The sequence below is a fragment of the Mastacembelus armatus genome, chromosome 18 (genome assembly GCF_900324485.2).
Source record: "Mastacembelus armatus chromosome 18, fMasArm1.2, whole genome shotgun sequence".
In the NCBI taxonomy this organism is placed as follows: domain Eukaryota; kingdom Metazoa; phylum Chordata; class Actinopteri; order Synbranchiformes; family Mastacembelidae; genus Mastacembelus; species Mastacembelus armatus.
Window position 1 is genome coordinate 16348285 of NC_046650.1, and position 12644 is coordinate 16360928.

A 12644-nucleotide genomic window follows, 5' to 3' on the forward strand; every position below is an offset into this window, starting at 1 on the left:
CATGACCATTTTACTTGACAAAAACTGTCTTAGTATAGCATGACCTTTTTTTTGACAAAAAATGCCTTAGTATAGTATGACCATTTTGGTTGACCAAAAATGCCTTAGTATACCATGACCATTTTTGACAAAAAATGCCTTAGTACAGTATGACCATTTTTTTTTTCATAAAAAATGCCTTAGTATAGTATGACCCTTTTTTTTGACCAAAAATGCCTTAGTATAGCATGACCTTTTTTTGATAAAAAATGCCTTTAGTATAGTATGACCATTTTTGACAAAAAATTCCTTAGTACAGTATCTTTTTTTTTTATATAAAAAATGCCTTATTATTGTATGACCATTTTTTTGACAAAAAATGCCTTAGTAGCACATGACCATTTTTGATGACAGAAAATTGCTTAGTATAGTATGACCATTTTTTGGACAAAAAATGCCTTATTATTGTATGACCATTTTTTTGACAAAAAATGCCTTAGTATAGTATGACCATTTTGATTGACAAAAAATGCCTTAGTATAGCATGACCTTTTTTTGGATAAAAAATGCCTTATTATTGTATGACCATTTTTTTGACAAAAAATGCCTTCGTATAGCATGACCTTTTTTTGGACAAAAAATGCCTTAGTATAGTATGACCATTTTGATTGACAAAAAATGCCTTAGTATACCATGACCATTTTTGACAAAAAATTCCTTAGTACAGTATGACCCTTTTTTTGGACAAAAAATGCCTTAGTAAAGTATGACCATTTTGGTTGACAAAAAATGCCTTAGTGTACCATGACCTTTTTTTGATAAAAAATGCCTTAGTAGCACATGACCATTTTTTGGACAAAAAATGCCTTAGTACAGTATGACCTTTTTTTTTTTTAATAAAAAATGCCTTATTGTATGACCCTTTTTTTTGACCAAAAATGCTTTAGTACAGTATCTTTTTTTTTTTTGATAAAAAATGCCTTAGTAGCACATGACCATTTTTGACAAAAAATGCCTTAGTAGCACATGACCATTTTTGATGACAAAAAATTGCTTAGCATGACCATTTTTGATGACAAAAAATTGCTTAGTATAGTATGACCATTTTACTTGACAAAAAATGCCTTAGTATACCATGACCATTTTTGACAAAAAATTCCTTAGTACAGTATGACCTTTTTTTTTTTTATATAAAAAATGCCTTAGTAGCACATGACCATTTTTGACAAAAAATGCCTTAGTAGCACATGACCATTTTTGATGACAAAAAATTGCTTAGTACAGTATGACCTTTTTTTTTTTTTTATAAAAAATGCCTTAGTACAGTATCTTTTTTTTTTATATAAAAAATGCCTTAGTATTGTATGACCATTTTGGTTAACAAAAACTGCCTTAGTAGCACATGACCATTTTTGATGACAAAAAATTGCTTAGCATGACCATTTTTGATAAAAAATGCCTTAGTATACCATGACCATTTTTGACAAAAAAATCCTTAGTACAGTATGACCTTTTTTTTTTTTTGCCTTTTTGAGTTTTTGTCTAAAGTGGTCGTAGTAAGTAAAGTTTTAGTCAATGATTAATCATGTGATTAATTATTTTTCTTTGCCATCATTAATCACTTCTGAAAAAAAACTTTTCACACCCTGAATAATCAATCCCGTGATTAATCAATGATTATTCATGTGATTAATCATGGAAAACAAAAAAAATAAACAATTTTGAGATAAAAAAGATCAGCTAGTAAAATGTACCTTGATAAATCAATTTTTGTGATGAATCCCCCCAAAAAAAGGAAAAAAAAAAAAGAAACTTTAGCAGGATCAGCTCCATTTGTTTATTATCGGTTGTAAATACTTGATTTTTAAAATATGCTGCTGAACACTCCACAGTTTCACTCTTTTGAGTCCAGCACAGTAATCTCCTGGACAGAGAATGCTTTGTTTTTAAACATTTCACAACATAGGTGGCCACTGAATGCAGCCTGGTACATAGAGACTGATGTGTACTTTGCAGTATTAATGAATTAAAACATATCTACTGTTTTTTAGAAAACAGCCTGGTGGTACTTGTAGTAAGGCTACTGTCTTCAGGGGTGCATTCCCTCATAGCATTGTAGGAAGTCATGTTTGGTCACATAGGATGGTGTCTTAGTCGTCCAGAAAGAAATAGTTCCCACTTTTCTTTTGTTCTGTGTCCTGTGAAAGAGACAGTGGTAAAATGTCAGGCGGAGCTTAAAATACCTCCTAAACTACAGGTTAAAAAGATGCAAACACTAAGTCAGTGTAGCACTACTAGTATTCTTACTGCACTTACTACTTTAACAGGTGAGGGTAGAGTTTAGTAATGTATCATTCGTCAATCGTTTGGGAGACTAGTTTGCAGGTGTTCCTGTTCATTTTTTATATAATTGAAGCTGTTTCTGTTTACAGATTTAAAGCTTCAGCAGTTTAGTACGACCACTTTCTATAGAAACACAAGAAATGCAACTCTAAACTCTTAACTGCTGAATGTCACTGCAGGTAAGTCTAGTAGTCGTAGCAGTAAGTTTAGCAGCAGGTGATGCATATAGTGTTAATCTGTAATTTTAGTGCAGATAAGAGTACTCAACGTAACATTGAGGTGTATTGGTGTGCAGTATTAGTAGTAATAGTTGTAGTATTGATAGTGTGAAATATATTTTTGCACAGGACAGAATCACATCAAGACTAAACAGTAGGACTGATTTTGTGTCTGATTTTAACACGTTAAAGAAAAAGTTAATTTTTCACATCTATGTTCAGAAAGTGAAAGTTCTGCATGTGTAATATTCACAACTTACATTTCCTGCAGCATCATGGGTAATGTAGATTTGATGCTAAGTATTGAACTACAGTATTTTCAAGAGTAAAACCAGCAGTGAATTGTCTCTACTCTGTTAATGTCAGTCTCCAACCTAGATTAGCTTGTTCATCTGTGCTATACACCTCCATTTTCCACACTATTGATAAAACAATTACTGGACAGACTACTATTACACATAATACTACACTGAGTACTCATAGTACACCTACCAGCACTTATACTATATGGCACTTATCTAATACTACACCAGCAACTAGTCCTGCTACCAGCACAATGAGCACTGAATAGAAACAAAGCTGCCTTAAGTGCTGCAGGGGGTAAATACCTTGATGGAGTTGAGTTTGTTGATGCGTGGTCTGAAGTTGTTCGGGTCTCTTCTGAACGTGATTTCCAGCAGTGACAGAAACCGGTTCATCCCCGCTAATAGACCCTGAGGACTGAGCGACAGAAAGTGACTTCAGTCAACATCACAGCCAGATGTTAAGTTAAAGCTGAGAGATTTTTTTTTTCATATCTGTCTTACGTATTAGCCAAGGTCCTCTTAGACGGGACGCCGTCGAACACGATCACACTGTCAGCCAAGTAGGTCGCCATGATGAAGTCGTGCTCCACCACGAAGGCCGTCTTCTTCGCATGGAGGATGTACCTGCAAACACAAACATGATTCAGACACTGTACCAATGTTCTTTGTTTTCCACTTTAAAATCCATAGAAGTGTTAAGTGTTTTCAGTCCAACATGAAGAATAACTGTAAAGAAAAGCTGTGTCTGACCTCTTGATGACCCTGGCAGCCATCAATCTCTGCTCAGAGTCCAGGTAGGCCGAAGGCTCATCGATCAGGTAAACATCAGCTGGTTTCCCCAAACACAACGTGAGAGCGACTCTCTGCAGCTCACCACCAGACAGGTTCTGCACCTGGAGGGGAGGGGAGGGGGGGGGGGGGGGGGGGGCAGGTGAATCAATCTGATGGAGTGGTTCTGTTCTCTGCTGTTCCTTAAGACTGATCCAAGAACCCACAGCAGGTTTTTCCAGACAGATGGTTGAGTGACACCAATAAGACCCTCACAGGTGCTGTCACATCACTAACTTGAACATGACACCTGATCAGAAAGCGGCTAATAAGACATGAATGCTGCTGGATGGGAAACACTTCAAACATCTGCTCTGTCATTTTTGTGAGGGAAAAAAGACTAAGGCTACACAACAACAAAACTACTGGTGTAAATAAAGTCACTACTAAAGAACAGTCATATTTAGGAACAATAACAGAGACAAGTGTTTGTCTTACATCCTGGTCTATGATGCTCTCGATCTGCAGCGGCTTCATGACGTCGGTGATGAACTGGGGGTGAGTGTAGGCGTCTCTGACTTTCTCATGCAGCAGAGCTCTGACACTGCCCTGCAACAAAAACAACCACAGCAGCTGTTACTTCTTGACGGACTCAGGGACTGGGACGACTGGTGCTGCTCTGATCACAGGCAGAGCGGCAGTGACAAATCACTGCTGGTTGCTAATGTGTTGAGGAAAACTCAAAGTGGATAGATTCTAATAAAACAGCAGAAGTGTCCTTTACTACTTTAACACCAAAGACTAAAGCTGAACTATGAGCAACATGTTCCCAGCTTTCAGTCACATATTTAAACTGTGTAAACATGAATGATCCAAACAATGTAAACTCAGAAAAATAAACAAGGGTCTCGGGGACCAAGACTAGAAGTGTCGACTGAACTCAGAACTACAGTCTCGTGTCGGCCTCCTGTTTCACACTGAAAAACTCTCAGATCAGTGACTGTTGATGAAATGAAGTGAACAAACCTTAAACTTGGGGCTGATGGTTTGAGGCTTGTAGCTGACGTTCAGGATGGGAACCTCACCTGAGAGAGAAACGGGGTCAGTGTCTGAATGAGTGAGGACATGTCTGCTCTGTCAGGGCTCAGATTAGGGATTAGGATGCAGGACACCCACCTCCTCCGTCAGGTTTCAGTCCTCCTGCCAACATCCTGATGAAGGTCGTCTTCCCTGTGCCTGCAGACACACAGACCAACACACAACAAAACAATTTAATAGCAGCAGGGATGTGGTCTCAGCCCCCAGCTGGTGTATGAAGGTGTTTACCGTTCTCTCCCAGCATCACCATGATCTCAGAGTCTGTAAATTCTCCTCCTTTGATCTCCAGCGTGAACTCGCCCATCGTCTTCTTCATGTCTGGATACTGAAGGACAACAGAAGAGACATCAGGTCAAACATCACATCTTCAGAAATCCTCACCGCTGGGTTTCATGATGAGATTTTTTTTAACTCAGGTGAAAACAACAGGAAGAAAAAAAGACTCTTCTGTCCAAACATCTGACTGCAATGAAAACAGGTGAGATGGAGAAGATGTGATGGAGGGAGGTAAAGAAGAAAGGGAAGAACAGAAAAGGAGAAAAAAGTAAATGAGGAAACTGAAGTGAAAGTAAAAAGACCCAAGTCATGAGCTGGACCCACCTGGTAGTGTCTGAGTCTCTTCACCTCCTCCTCATTGGCCGTCTCAGCCACTTTGAAGACCAGCGAGGTCTCACGAAACCTGAGGTTCTCCGTGGGGACGTAACCATCCAGGAAGATGTTAATGCCTGATGGACAAGATAGAGGAAGACAGGACGTTAGTTCTGGACCCACAATAATCCCTTTGTTAGTAATAAGAAACACTTTGCTGGTCTCTGATTTGTTTCCGGAACAACAGGCCTCCAACTGTGGCTCCCTGCTGTGTTTTTAATAGTTTTTGGACAACAATAGAGGTCTATGGCACAGACCAATAAGCTGAACCAGGTTCTGGATTCACACACATTACACTGAGGACACTACATTCATTGGTGCTGTCAGTCTCTGGATGGGGTTTGGACTCAGTCTCACAAACATACACAGTAACGACTTAGGACCAGACCCTGAACCATGAATTCTGTTCACTGTTACAAATCCACTGGGCTCTAATGTCATATAATGTCACATTAGTGCTTTACCTTCTCTGACGCTGAAGGGCATGGTGACGACTCCGTAGGCACTGGGGACTCCGTACAGACAGCAGATGAAGTCGGACAGGTAGTCCAACACACTCAGGTCATGCTCCACCACAATGATGTATCTGCAACAAAACACACACGTGTTTACAAAACAACAAAGGAGCGACAAACACCAGCAGCTACTGTACATTAAAGATATACTGTGAACGAAACATCTGGAAAAATGAGCAGGTTACCTGTCGGGGGTGATGAGCGAGCGGATGGTGATGGCAGCCTTCAGCCTCTGTTTAACATCCAGATAACTGGACGGTTCGTCAAACATGAAACTGCAGCAGAGACACAGTAAACACAGTAAGAACGTGGTGGGCAGTGTGTGTGTGTGTGTGTGTGTGTGTTGACGTTTGAGGGAAATGCTGAAATAACGTCATCAGTGTTTCCTCACATGTCGGCCCTCTGGATGCAGACGACGGCGCAGGCGAATCTCTGCAGCTCTCCTCCAGACAAATCCTCCACGTTTCTCTCCCGCAGGTGACTCAGATCTGCCCGGCAACACAAACCCCCCCAACCAATCACAATTTAGAGCCAACTGCAGAAAAGTATCTGTTTATGGTGAAACATTTTAATATCCCAGTGATCAAACTGACATGTTAGTTCCAAACCAGAGAATTTTAGGTTTAGGGACCATAAACCTGTGATTTCTTCATGTAAAGGTTAAACACCAAATTTCTTTTTTCGATGTTTATTACTGTTAATTTAATAATATAAGTGTTGCTAATAAACTGTGAACAGAGTAAGACCCGTGTGTGTGTTTACCTAGCTGTTCACAGACGAGGTCCTGTGTGTCTGTGTCATCTTTCCTGCCCAGGATGGCCCCTACTGACCCCTGGAGGCAGAAGGGAACTGTTAGAACAGAGCTCATTAAACCAGCACCAACACTGAAGCCAAACACAGAACAAGAATGACCGATGTCATTATAGAGTCAAATTTCTCCCTAGTTGTTTTAACGTGGGGCAAACTCAACTGATGGGTTTGTGTTACACCCCAAGGCTCGGGAGTAGATTCTAGGGCAAGTGAAGTAAACCTACTTGCATCTGCTTATTCCTGAGTCTTGGCATCTAACATTTACCCCAAAACCACCTCAGCCACGTTAAGGTCCTTTACCTTGACGGTCTTTGGGATCTGGTCGACGTACTGCGGTTTGACGATGGCCCGCAGGTCGTCCTCCAGGATTTTGGTGAAATAATTCTGCAGCTCTGACCCTCTGAAGTAGGTCAGGATCTCCTGCCAGTCTGGAGGATTCTGGGACAGAAACACACACATATAATAGGAACGTATATACACAAAGCTATTTTAACATCCTAATGTTGTGAAAATGTGTCACTGCTGTCTAACAGTAAAGACATTATAAAGATAAGACCCTGCCACACTAATCCTGATTCATCTCCTGCAGAAAAGTGAAATGAGCAACGTTGATGGTCAAAATGTCGTCAGGGCTTCGAGCTAAATTCCATTTTAATACAGACGCTGAGTTTTTGTCAAACAAAGCACATGATAATTAAAAACTCCACTGTCAGCGCTGAGCAGCTACACCCACATCTTATCTCTTCAGCACAGCCCGGCTTTGAGAAGCACTCACACTCAACAAATCAGCTTTTCAGCAACATTTCTCCACATTTTCAAACTGCAGCAGCTTTTCTGTCTTGTGGGGAGACAACAGCAGGTCTGGACACTCACGTCGTACTTGCCCAGGTTGGGTTTCAGTTTTCCAGCCAGGATCTTCAGAGCTGTGGACTTGCCAATACCGTTGGTCCCCACCAGCCCCAGCACCTCACCAGGCCTGGGGATAGGCAGCCTGTGCACACACACACACACACACGCACGCACACGCGCGCGCACACACACACACACACACACACACACACACACACACAGTGTTATAGATAATCAATAAGCTTATGAAGTACCAGTTTCTACAGGACTCAGGTTTCATACAAACACTCTTCTTTTCTCATTGTGGTTGGCAGAAAGTTGGCAGAGTTTCTAACAGTAACGCTGAGACGCATCACTACAGGCAGACTGACGGACTACAGGCAGTGTTACTGCAGCTGCCTTCAACATTTTCACACACCTGATATTTTCCTTCGGGGATCAATGACGTTTATCAATCACTAAACAGGACGTGCTGTCAAAGATCAGAGTATGTTAACTCCTGACCTCCAGATAAAACAGTGCGGAGGAGTTTAGGAAGCGTACCGGTGCAGTTTAAAGGAGTTGGCACAGTATCTGTGTGTGGTTTCCTTCTCCAAGTTGCTGGGCAGGTTAACAATGGACAACGCTCCGAACGGACATTTCTGCAACAACAAACACCATCAGAACAACCGGACAACAACAACAACGATCTCTTAAAGAGGTGACTGATCCTACAGTTACTGTGGGAGACTAATGTTCCTGCACCGGAGAGTAAACTGGGAGTATTAAACAAAAAATGCAAAATGAGGAGGTGCAACAGCAGCAAAGATTTAGATTTGCCTAATAAATAATAACAATACACACCAACATCACCAGCTTAGTGTTTTCAGACTAATTCAGTTGATATTAAACTGAAAAAGCAGGAGCCCTTACCTTGATGCAGATGCCACAGCCTATACACAGAGACTCCGAGATCCACACGATCTTACTCTGCGGAGTCACCTCGATACACAGCTTCCCTGCACACACACACACACACACATCAGCATTTTTGTGTTTTTAGTGTTGAAGCTCATGAAGCTCATGTTACTTTTGAACTTATGTTTGTCATATGTGTGGACACGAACTCTTAAACGACCACTCACCCATGCGGACCACCGGGCAGCTCTTCTTGCACTCCTGACGGCATTTCTTAGGTTTGCACTTGTCGTGGTTGACGATGGCGATCCTGGTGTTTTTATCCGCCATGGTGAAGGGCTGGAATGACGGACACTAGCACCTCTGGAGCTGAGAGTCACAAACAAGGAGAAAATAGTTATGTGGTTGGTGAACGACAGAAAATCTGGGTCACACAACAAAGTCATCAGGTTTGTTTGTTTGCAAACATGTTTGCATAGGTAGATGTGATATTTAAGCACCAAAGCCAACAGACTGGAGACAGTGGTCGGGCTGTGCTGAAGCTGCCCATTCAATTGTGAACAAAAAGGCACAGCCCGAACATGTAACAATGGGCTGAGCCCCAAACCAGCCTGGTCCTCACTGCAACCAAAGTTCAAGCTTTCTGGCTTTAACGTAGACCCTGGTTTAGTGGTTACATGTCAAGCCTCGTTGAAACAGATGCAACCAAACTAATCAGGCCTTTACAGTATTTCACACCAGACTCCATTTAACAATCTGGCCTTTTTCTGCCCAGTACTACATCAAGGCCTTTAACTCTTAGCTGATAATGTTTCCGTCCTGATCAATGCGACACACATTCACCACATAAAGGCACAGCATATGTGATAAAAAGCAAAATGATGCACTGAACTAAGCTGCTACACCCAGTAATACTCTCCCACAGAGCTGCCAGAAACGTGACGGGCGGTGGCGAAAATCATCAAATCTGGATTTGTCCCCAAACAACATGTGACTCGTTTACAGGCGGAATTCATCAGCTAACTCTACATGCTGACACCACAGCCCGAGTCTGGATTAAATACATAGAAACCCTTGTCACGGACAATGAAAACTTTATATTAGAAAAATGTCGAAAAAGATTTGGATTAAATCCTTGAGCTTCAGAGGAAACAGTTTGTTTTTGGACGCCGTGTAGCAGAAACAGCAGCTGTGTCACAAACCGCACCGTCAAACTACCGAGCAGCCCAACAGCGTGTCCTCAGGTGGTTAATCTGCCTCTTTAAACGAGACAGAAGCTAAAACCAGTCACTTAGCGAAACATCTGGGCTGCTAGCAGCTAGCTAACTGTTAGCGTCGCGTTAGACGGAGGCCCTCTAGCAGCTGCTGGGCGTTTCTATGGCGACACGAAGCTAAAGGGGGTCACGGTCTGGAGCGATAGCTCGAAAACTCACCCCTCTCCGGCTCCTGCTCCTCGGTCTCGGCGCAAATGGACGATAAACCACGTTTACAAACAGAAAATCTAGAGTCTTTCCGAGCAACGTGTTCGCCCCCTGGACACCGGCTGCCAAGATGGCGGGAGAGACGAAAACGACATGCGCAGTGACGCCCGTGACGTCATCGGGAAGCGACCCGGACTCGCCAGCGTCGATCGGAGCAAAAAGTGAATAAAACTCAACATTTGCGTCAAATCCGCTGATGCATCGGCTCAACATCTGGAACAGCCGCAGAACCAGGTCTTGTAAGTTTAACACACATCTGCAGCTCGATCAGGCTCCACATCGTTAAAATCTGTTAACTTGGATTAAAAACAAACAAACACATTATTATTTATTTGACCCACTTAAATAATCCGTGTGTTTTATAATCATTGCCTTCAAACCGCTCGAGTTGATGCTGTTAATCAGAACTGTGGCGTTTAATATTCCTTCATATTCAATAACACGGTGCTGGTTTATTGTATCTGTCATCCGGTTCTGATCATCTTACTCACATCGTGTCTTTAATCTGATCTGCTAATATACATTTAAATTTTCATGCTTTAAAATGGACACATGTGAAGGAGGTTGGTGTCAATTCCAGGAACAGTGACTTAGACCCACACTAGATCCACATTAGACCTATGTTAGGTCCACCTTAGATCCACATTAGACCCATCCAGCATCGCCTGAAACCGTTTCTTCCTTCTCTGGCTTCAGAGGATGGCCACCCCGAGCAAGACACCCCCCGGTGCTGACCCGAAGCAGTTGGAGCGGACTGGGACGGTCCGGGAGATTGGCTCCCAGGCGGTGTGGTCCCTCTCGTCCTGTAAACCCGGTCAGCTCCAGACTAAAAATGCATTGTGCTGGGTGTACGCAGAGTCGTGAGAGTGTGGTCCAGTGTTCATTTAACTCTCTGTCCAACCATGTCCAGGTTTCGGAGTGGATCAGCTGAGGGACGACAACCTGGAGACCTACTGGCAGTCAGACGGATCCCAGCCTCACTTGGTCAACATACAGTTCAGGTGATGGGAAGGTATTTTTTTTTAATCAGTGCTCAGATTTTAAACATCCAGAAGACTGTGGTCTGATGTTTGTTTGTTCAGGAGGAGGACGACGGTGAAGATGCTGTGTATCTATGCTGATTACAAATCTGATGAGAGCTACACCCCCAGCAAGATCTCAGTCAGGGTGGGCAACAACTTCCACAACTTGCAGGAAATCAGGGTAACAGCTCTTTGCTGGTGGATGAGTGTCTGTCTGTGTGATTCTGCTGATTGAAGTGACTCAGTTTCTCCTCCTCTCTGCAGCAGTTAGAGATGGTGGAGCCCAGCGGTTGGATTCACATCTCTCTGATGAATCAGGTTTGTGAGGACGTTGACATTTCTCTGTGTGTGTTGGAGCAGTTGTGGATAAGAGCATCATCATATCGTAAACGTGTGTGTGTTCCAGAGGACAAATGAGCCGATCAGCACCTTCATGATCCAGATCGCGGTGCTGGCCAATCACCAGAACGGCAGGGACACTCACATGAGGCAGATCAAAGTCTACACACCTGTGGACGAGAGCTCTATCGGCAAGTTCCCACGATGCACCACGGTGGACTTCATGATGTACCGCACCATCAGGTGATGTGGACTGACCTGTGAGCACCTGAGCCTCCGTGCCTCCTGGAAACTCGCACAAATAATCCAGAAAGTGGAAAATAACACACCTGGAGCCGCTAATAAGCTTCTGCAAAAATCAGCTTTGGTTGGTTCTGATGTGACACAGATCGATTGGTTCTATACCGATAACAAAACTGATCGGTCTTGTTTTAATTATCATTTTGGTTTTCTCATTTGGCTGTTTTAAAGTATGATGCTGATGGTGCCAGTGTTTAATATATTGAACTGTAACAAGCCTCTTTAGACGATTGATGACAGTAAAGCACATTATGTTTAACTGCTGTAGGTGAGTTTGATGAAAACTCCTTCACCTCCAGTCAGTCTGGTGTAAAACTTGGACTTTGCCAAACTGAGTCATTCAGAAGCCAAAACATCGATTTTTCATCAAGTTCAGAAACTCTTGTGCCTACAGACGCCTCCTGCTGTGGATTGGTTTCTTAGCGTTGAATTAAATATGTTTTAAAACCACATAGCTGCCAGAATGTGATTGTGTATGAAACAAAAAAGATTGACGGTGTTGCAGGAAAGCACAGACAGTTATCTGCTGAGCCACCAGGGGGCGCAGACAGACAGACAGGTAACTGGATGGATGAAAAGACAAATGTACTGATAGAGAATATTTTCATTCTTTATACCATAATGCTGCTTTATAATGTTTCTCAATTCCAATAAAGTCCCTTTGAATAAATGGAGGAAGTGAGAAGTGTTGCTTTCTTTAGAATTACATTGATCTTTGAGTGTCTCACATTGTGAACAGATTAAATCTGGATTAGCTGAACGTTTAGTTCGCCCACAAATTAATCTAAAATTCTAATTAATCAGTTTAGCTTCTGTTTCTCGTTAGCTGATTTTTCATTTCAGATCAGATTTGGGCTCAATAGAAGGTCCAGGTTCACATTTTAACCTGAACCTTCAGCTAAAATGTCCATTACATGCTCACACACACACACACACACACACACAGGCAGACATGTAGAAATACAGAAATACAAACTGTCTGTTTGTTCTTCCTCTGCAGCAGTAATGAATCCCAGCCTGCTCTTTTGATGTGGTGTTTTACTGTCTGCCACTCAGGCCGAGTGCTTTTTCA

General features: G+C 42.3%; 2 protein-coding genes across 3 annotated transcripts; one reads left to right on the forward strand and one right to left on the reverse strand.

Annotated features, from left to right (window-relative positions):
• Window positions 1-1797: 1797 nt before the first annotated feature.
• On the reverse strand, window positions 1798-9996 carry abce1 (ATP-binding cassette, sub-family E (OABP), member 1). The gene is made up of 19 exons (XM_026322600.1): window positions 9864-9996; window positions 8658-8799; window positions 8446-8531; window positions 8077-8174; window positions 7558-7675; window positions 6985-7122; window positions 6637-6706; window positions 6266-6362; window positions 6060-6149; window positions 5824-5945; window positions 5312-5436; window positions 4940-5036; window positions 4790-4849; window positions 4640-4698; window positions 4112-4222; window positions 3596-3738; window positions 3347-3469; window positions 3149-3260; window positions 1798-2177 (listed from the first exon to the last, which is right to left on the reverse strand). Exons 2-19 carry the CDS (start codon window positions 8758-8760, stop codon window positions 2130-2132), a joined length of 1800 nt encoding a protein of 599 aa, XP_026178385.1. The 5' UTR covers window positions 8761-8799; window positions 9864-9996; the 3' UTR covers window positions 1798-2129.
• A 20-nt stretch (window positions 9997-10016) lies between these two features.
• On the forward strand, window positions 10017-12242 carry anapc10 (anaphase promoting complex subunit 10). 2 transcript variants are annotated; one of them, XM_026325451.1, is made up of 6 exons: window positions 10017-10150; window positions 10608-10725; window positions 10822-10912; window positions 10994-11114; window positions 11198-11251; window positions 11340-12242. In XM_026325451.1, exons 2-6 carry the CDS (start codon window positions 10611-10613, stop codon window positions 11517-11519), a joined length of 561 nt encoding a protein of 186 aa, XP_026181236.1. In that variant the 5' UTR covers window positions 10017-10150; window positions 10608-10610; the 3' UTR covers window positions 11520-12242. The 2 variants fall into 2 exon arrangements, with proteins under 2 accessions (XP_026181236.1, XP_026181245.1); XM_026325460.1 differs by having other exon boundaries at window positions 11201-11251.
• Window positions 12243-12644: the final 402 nt, after the last annotated feature.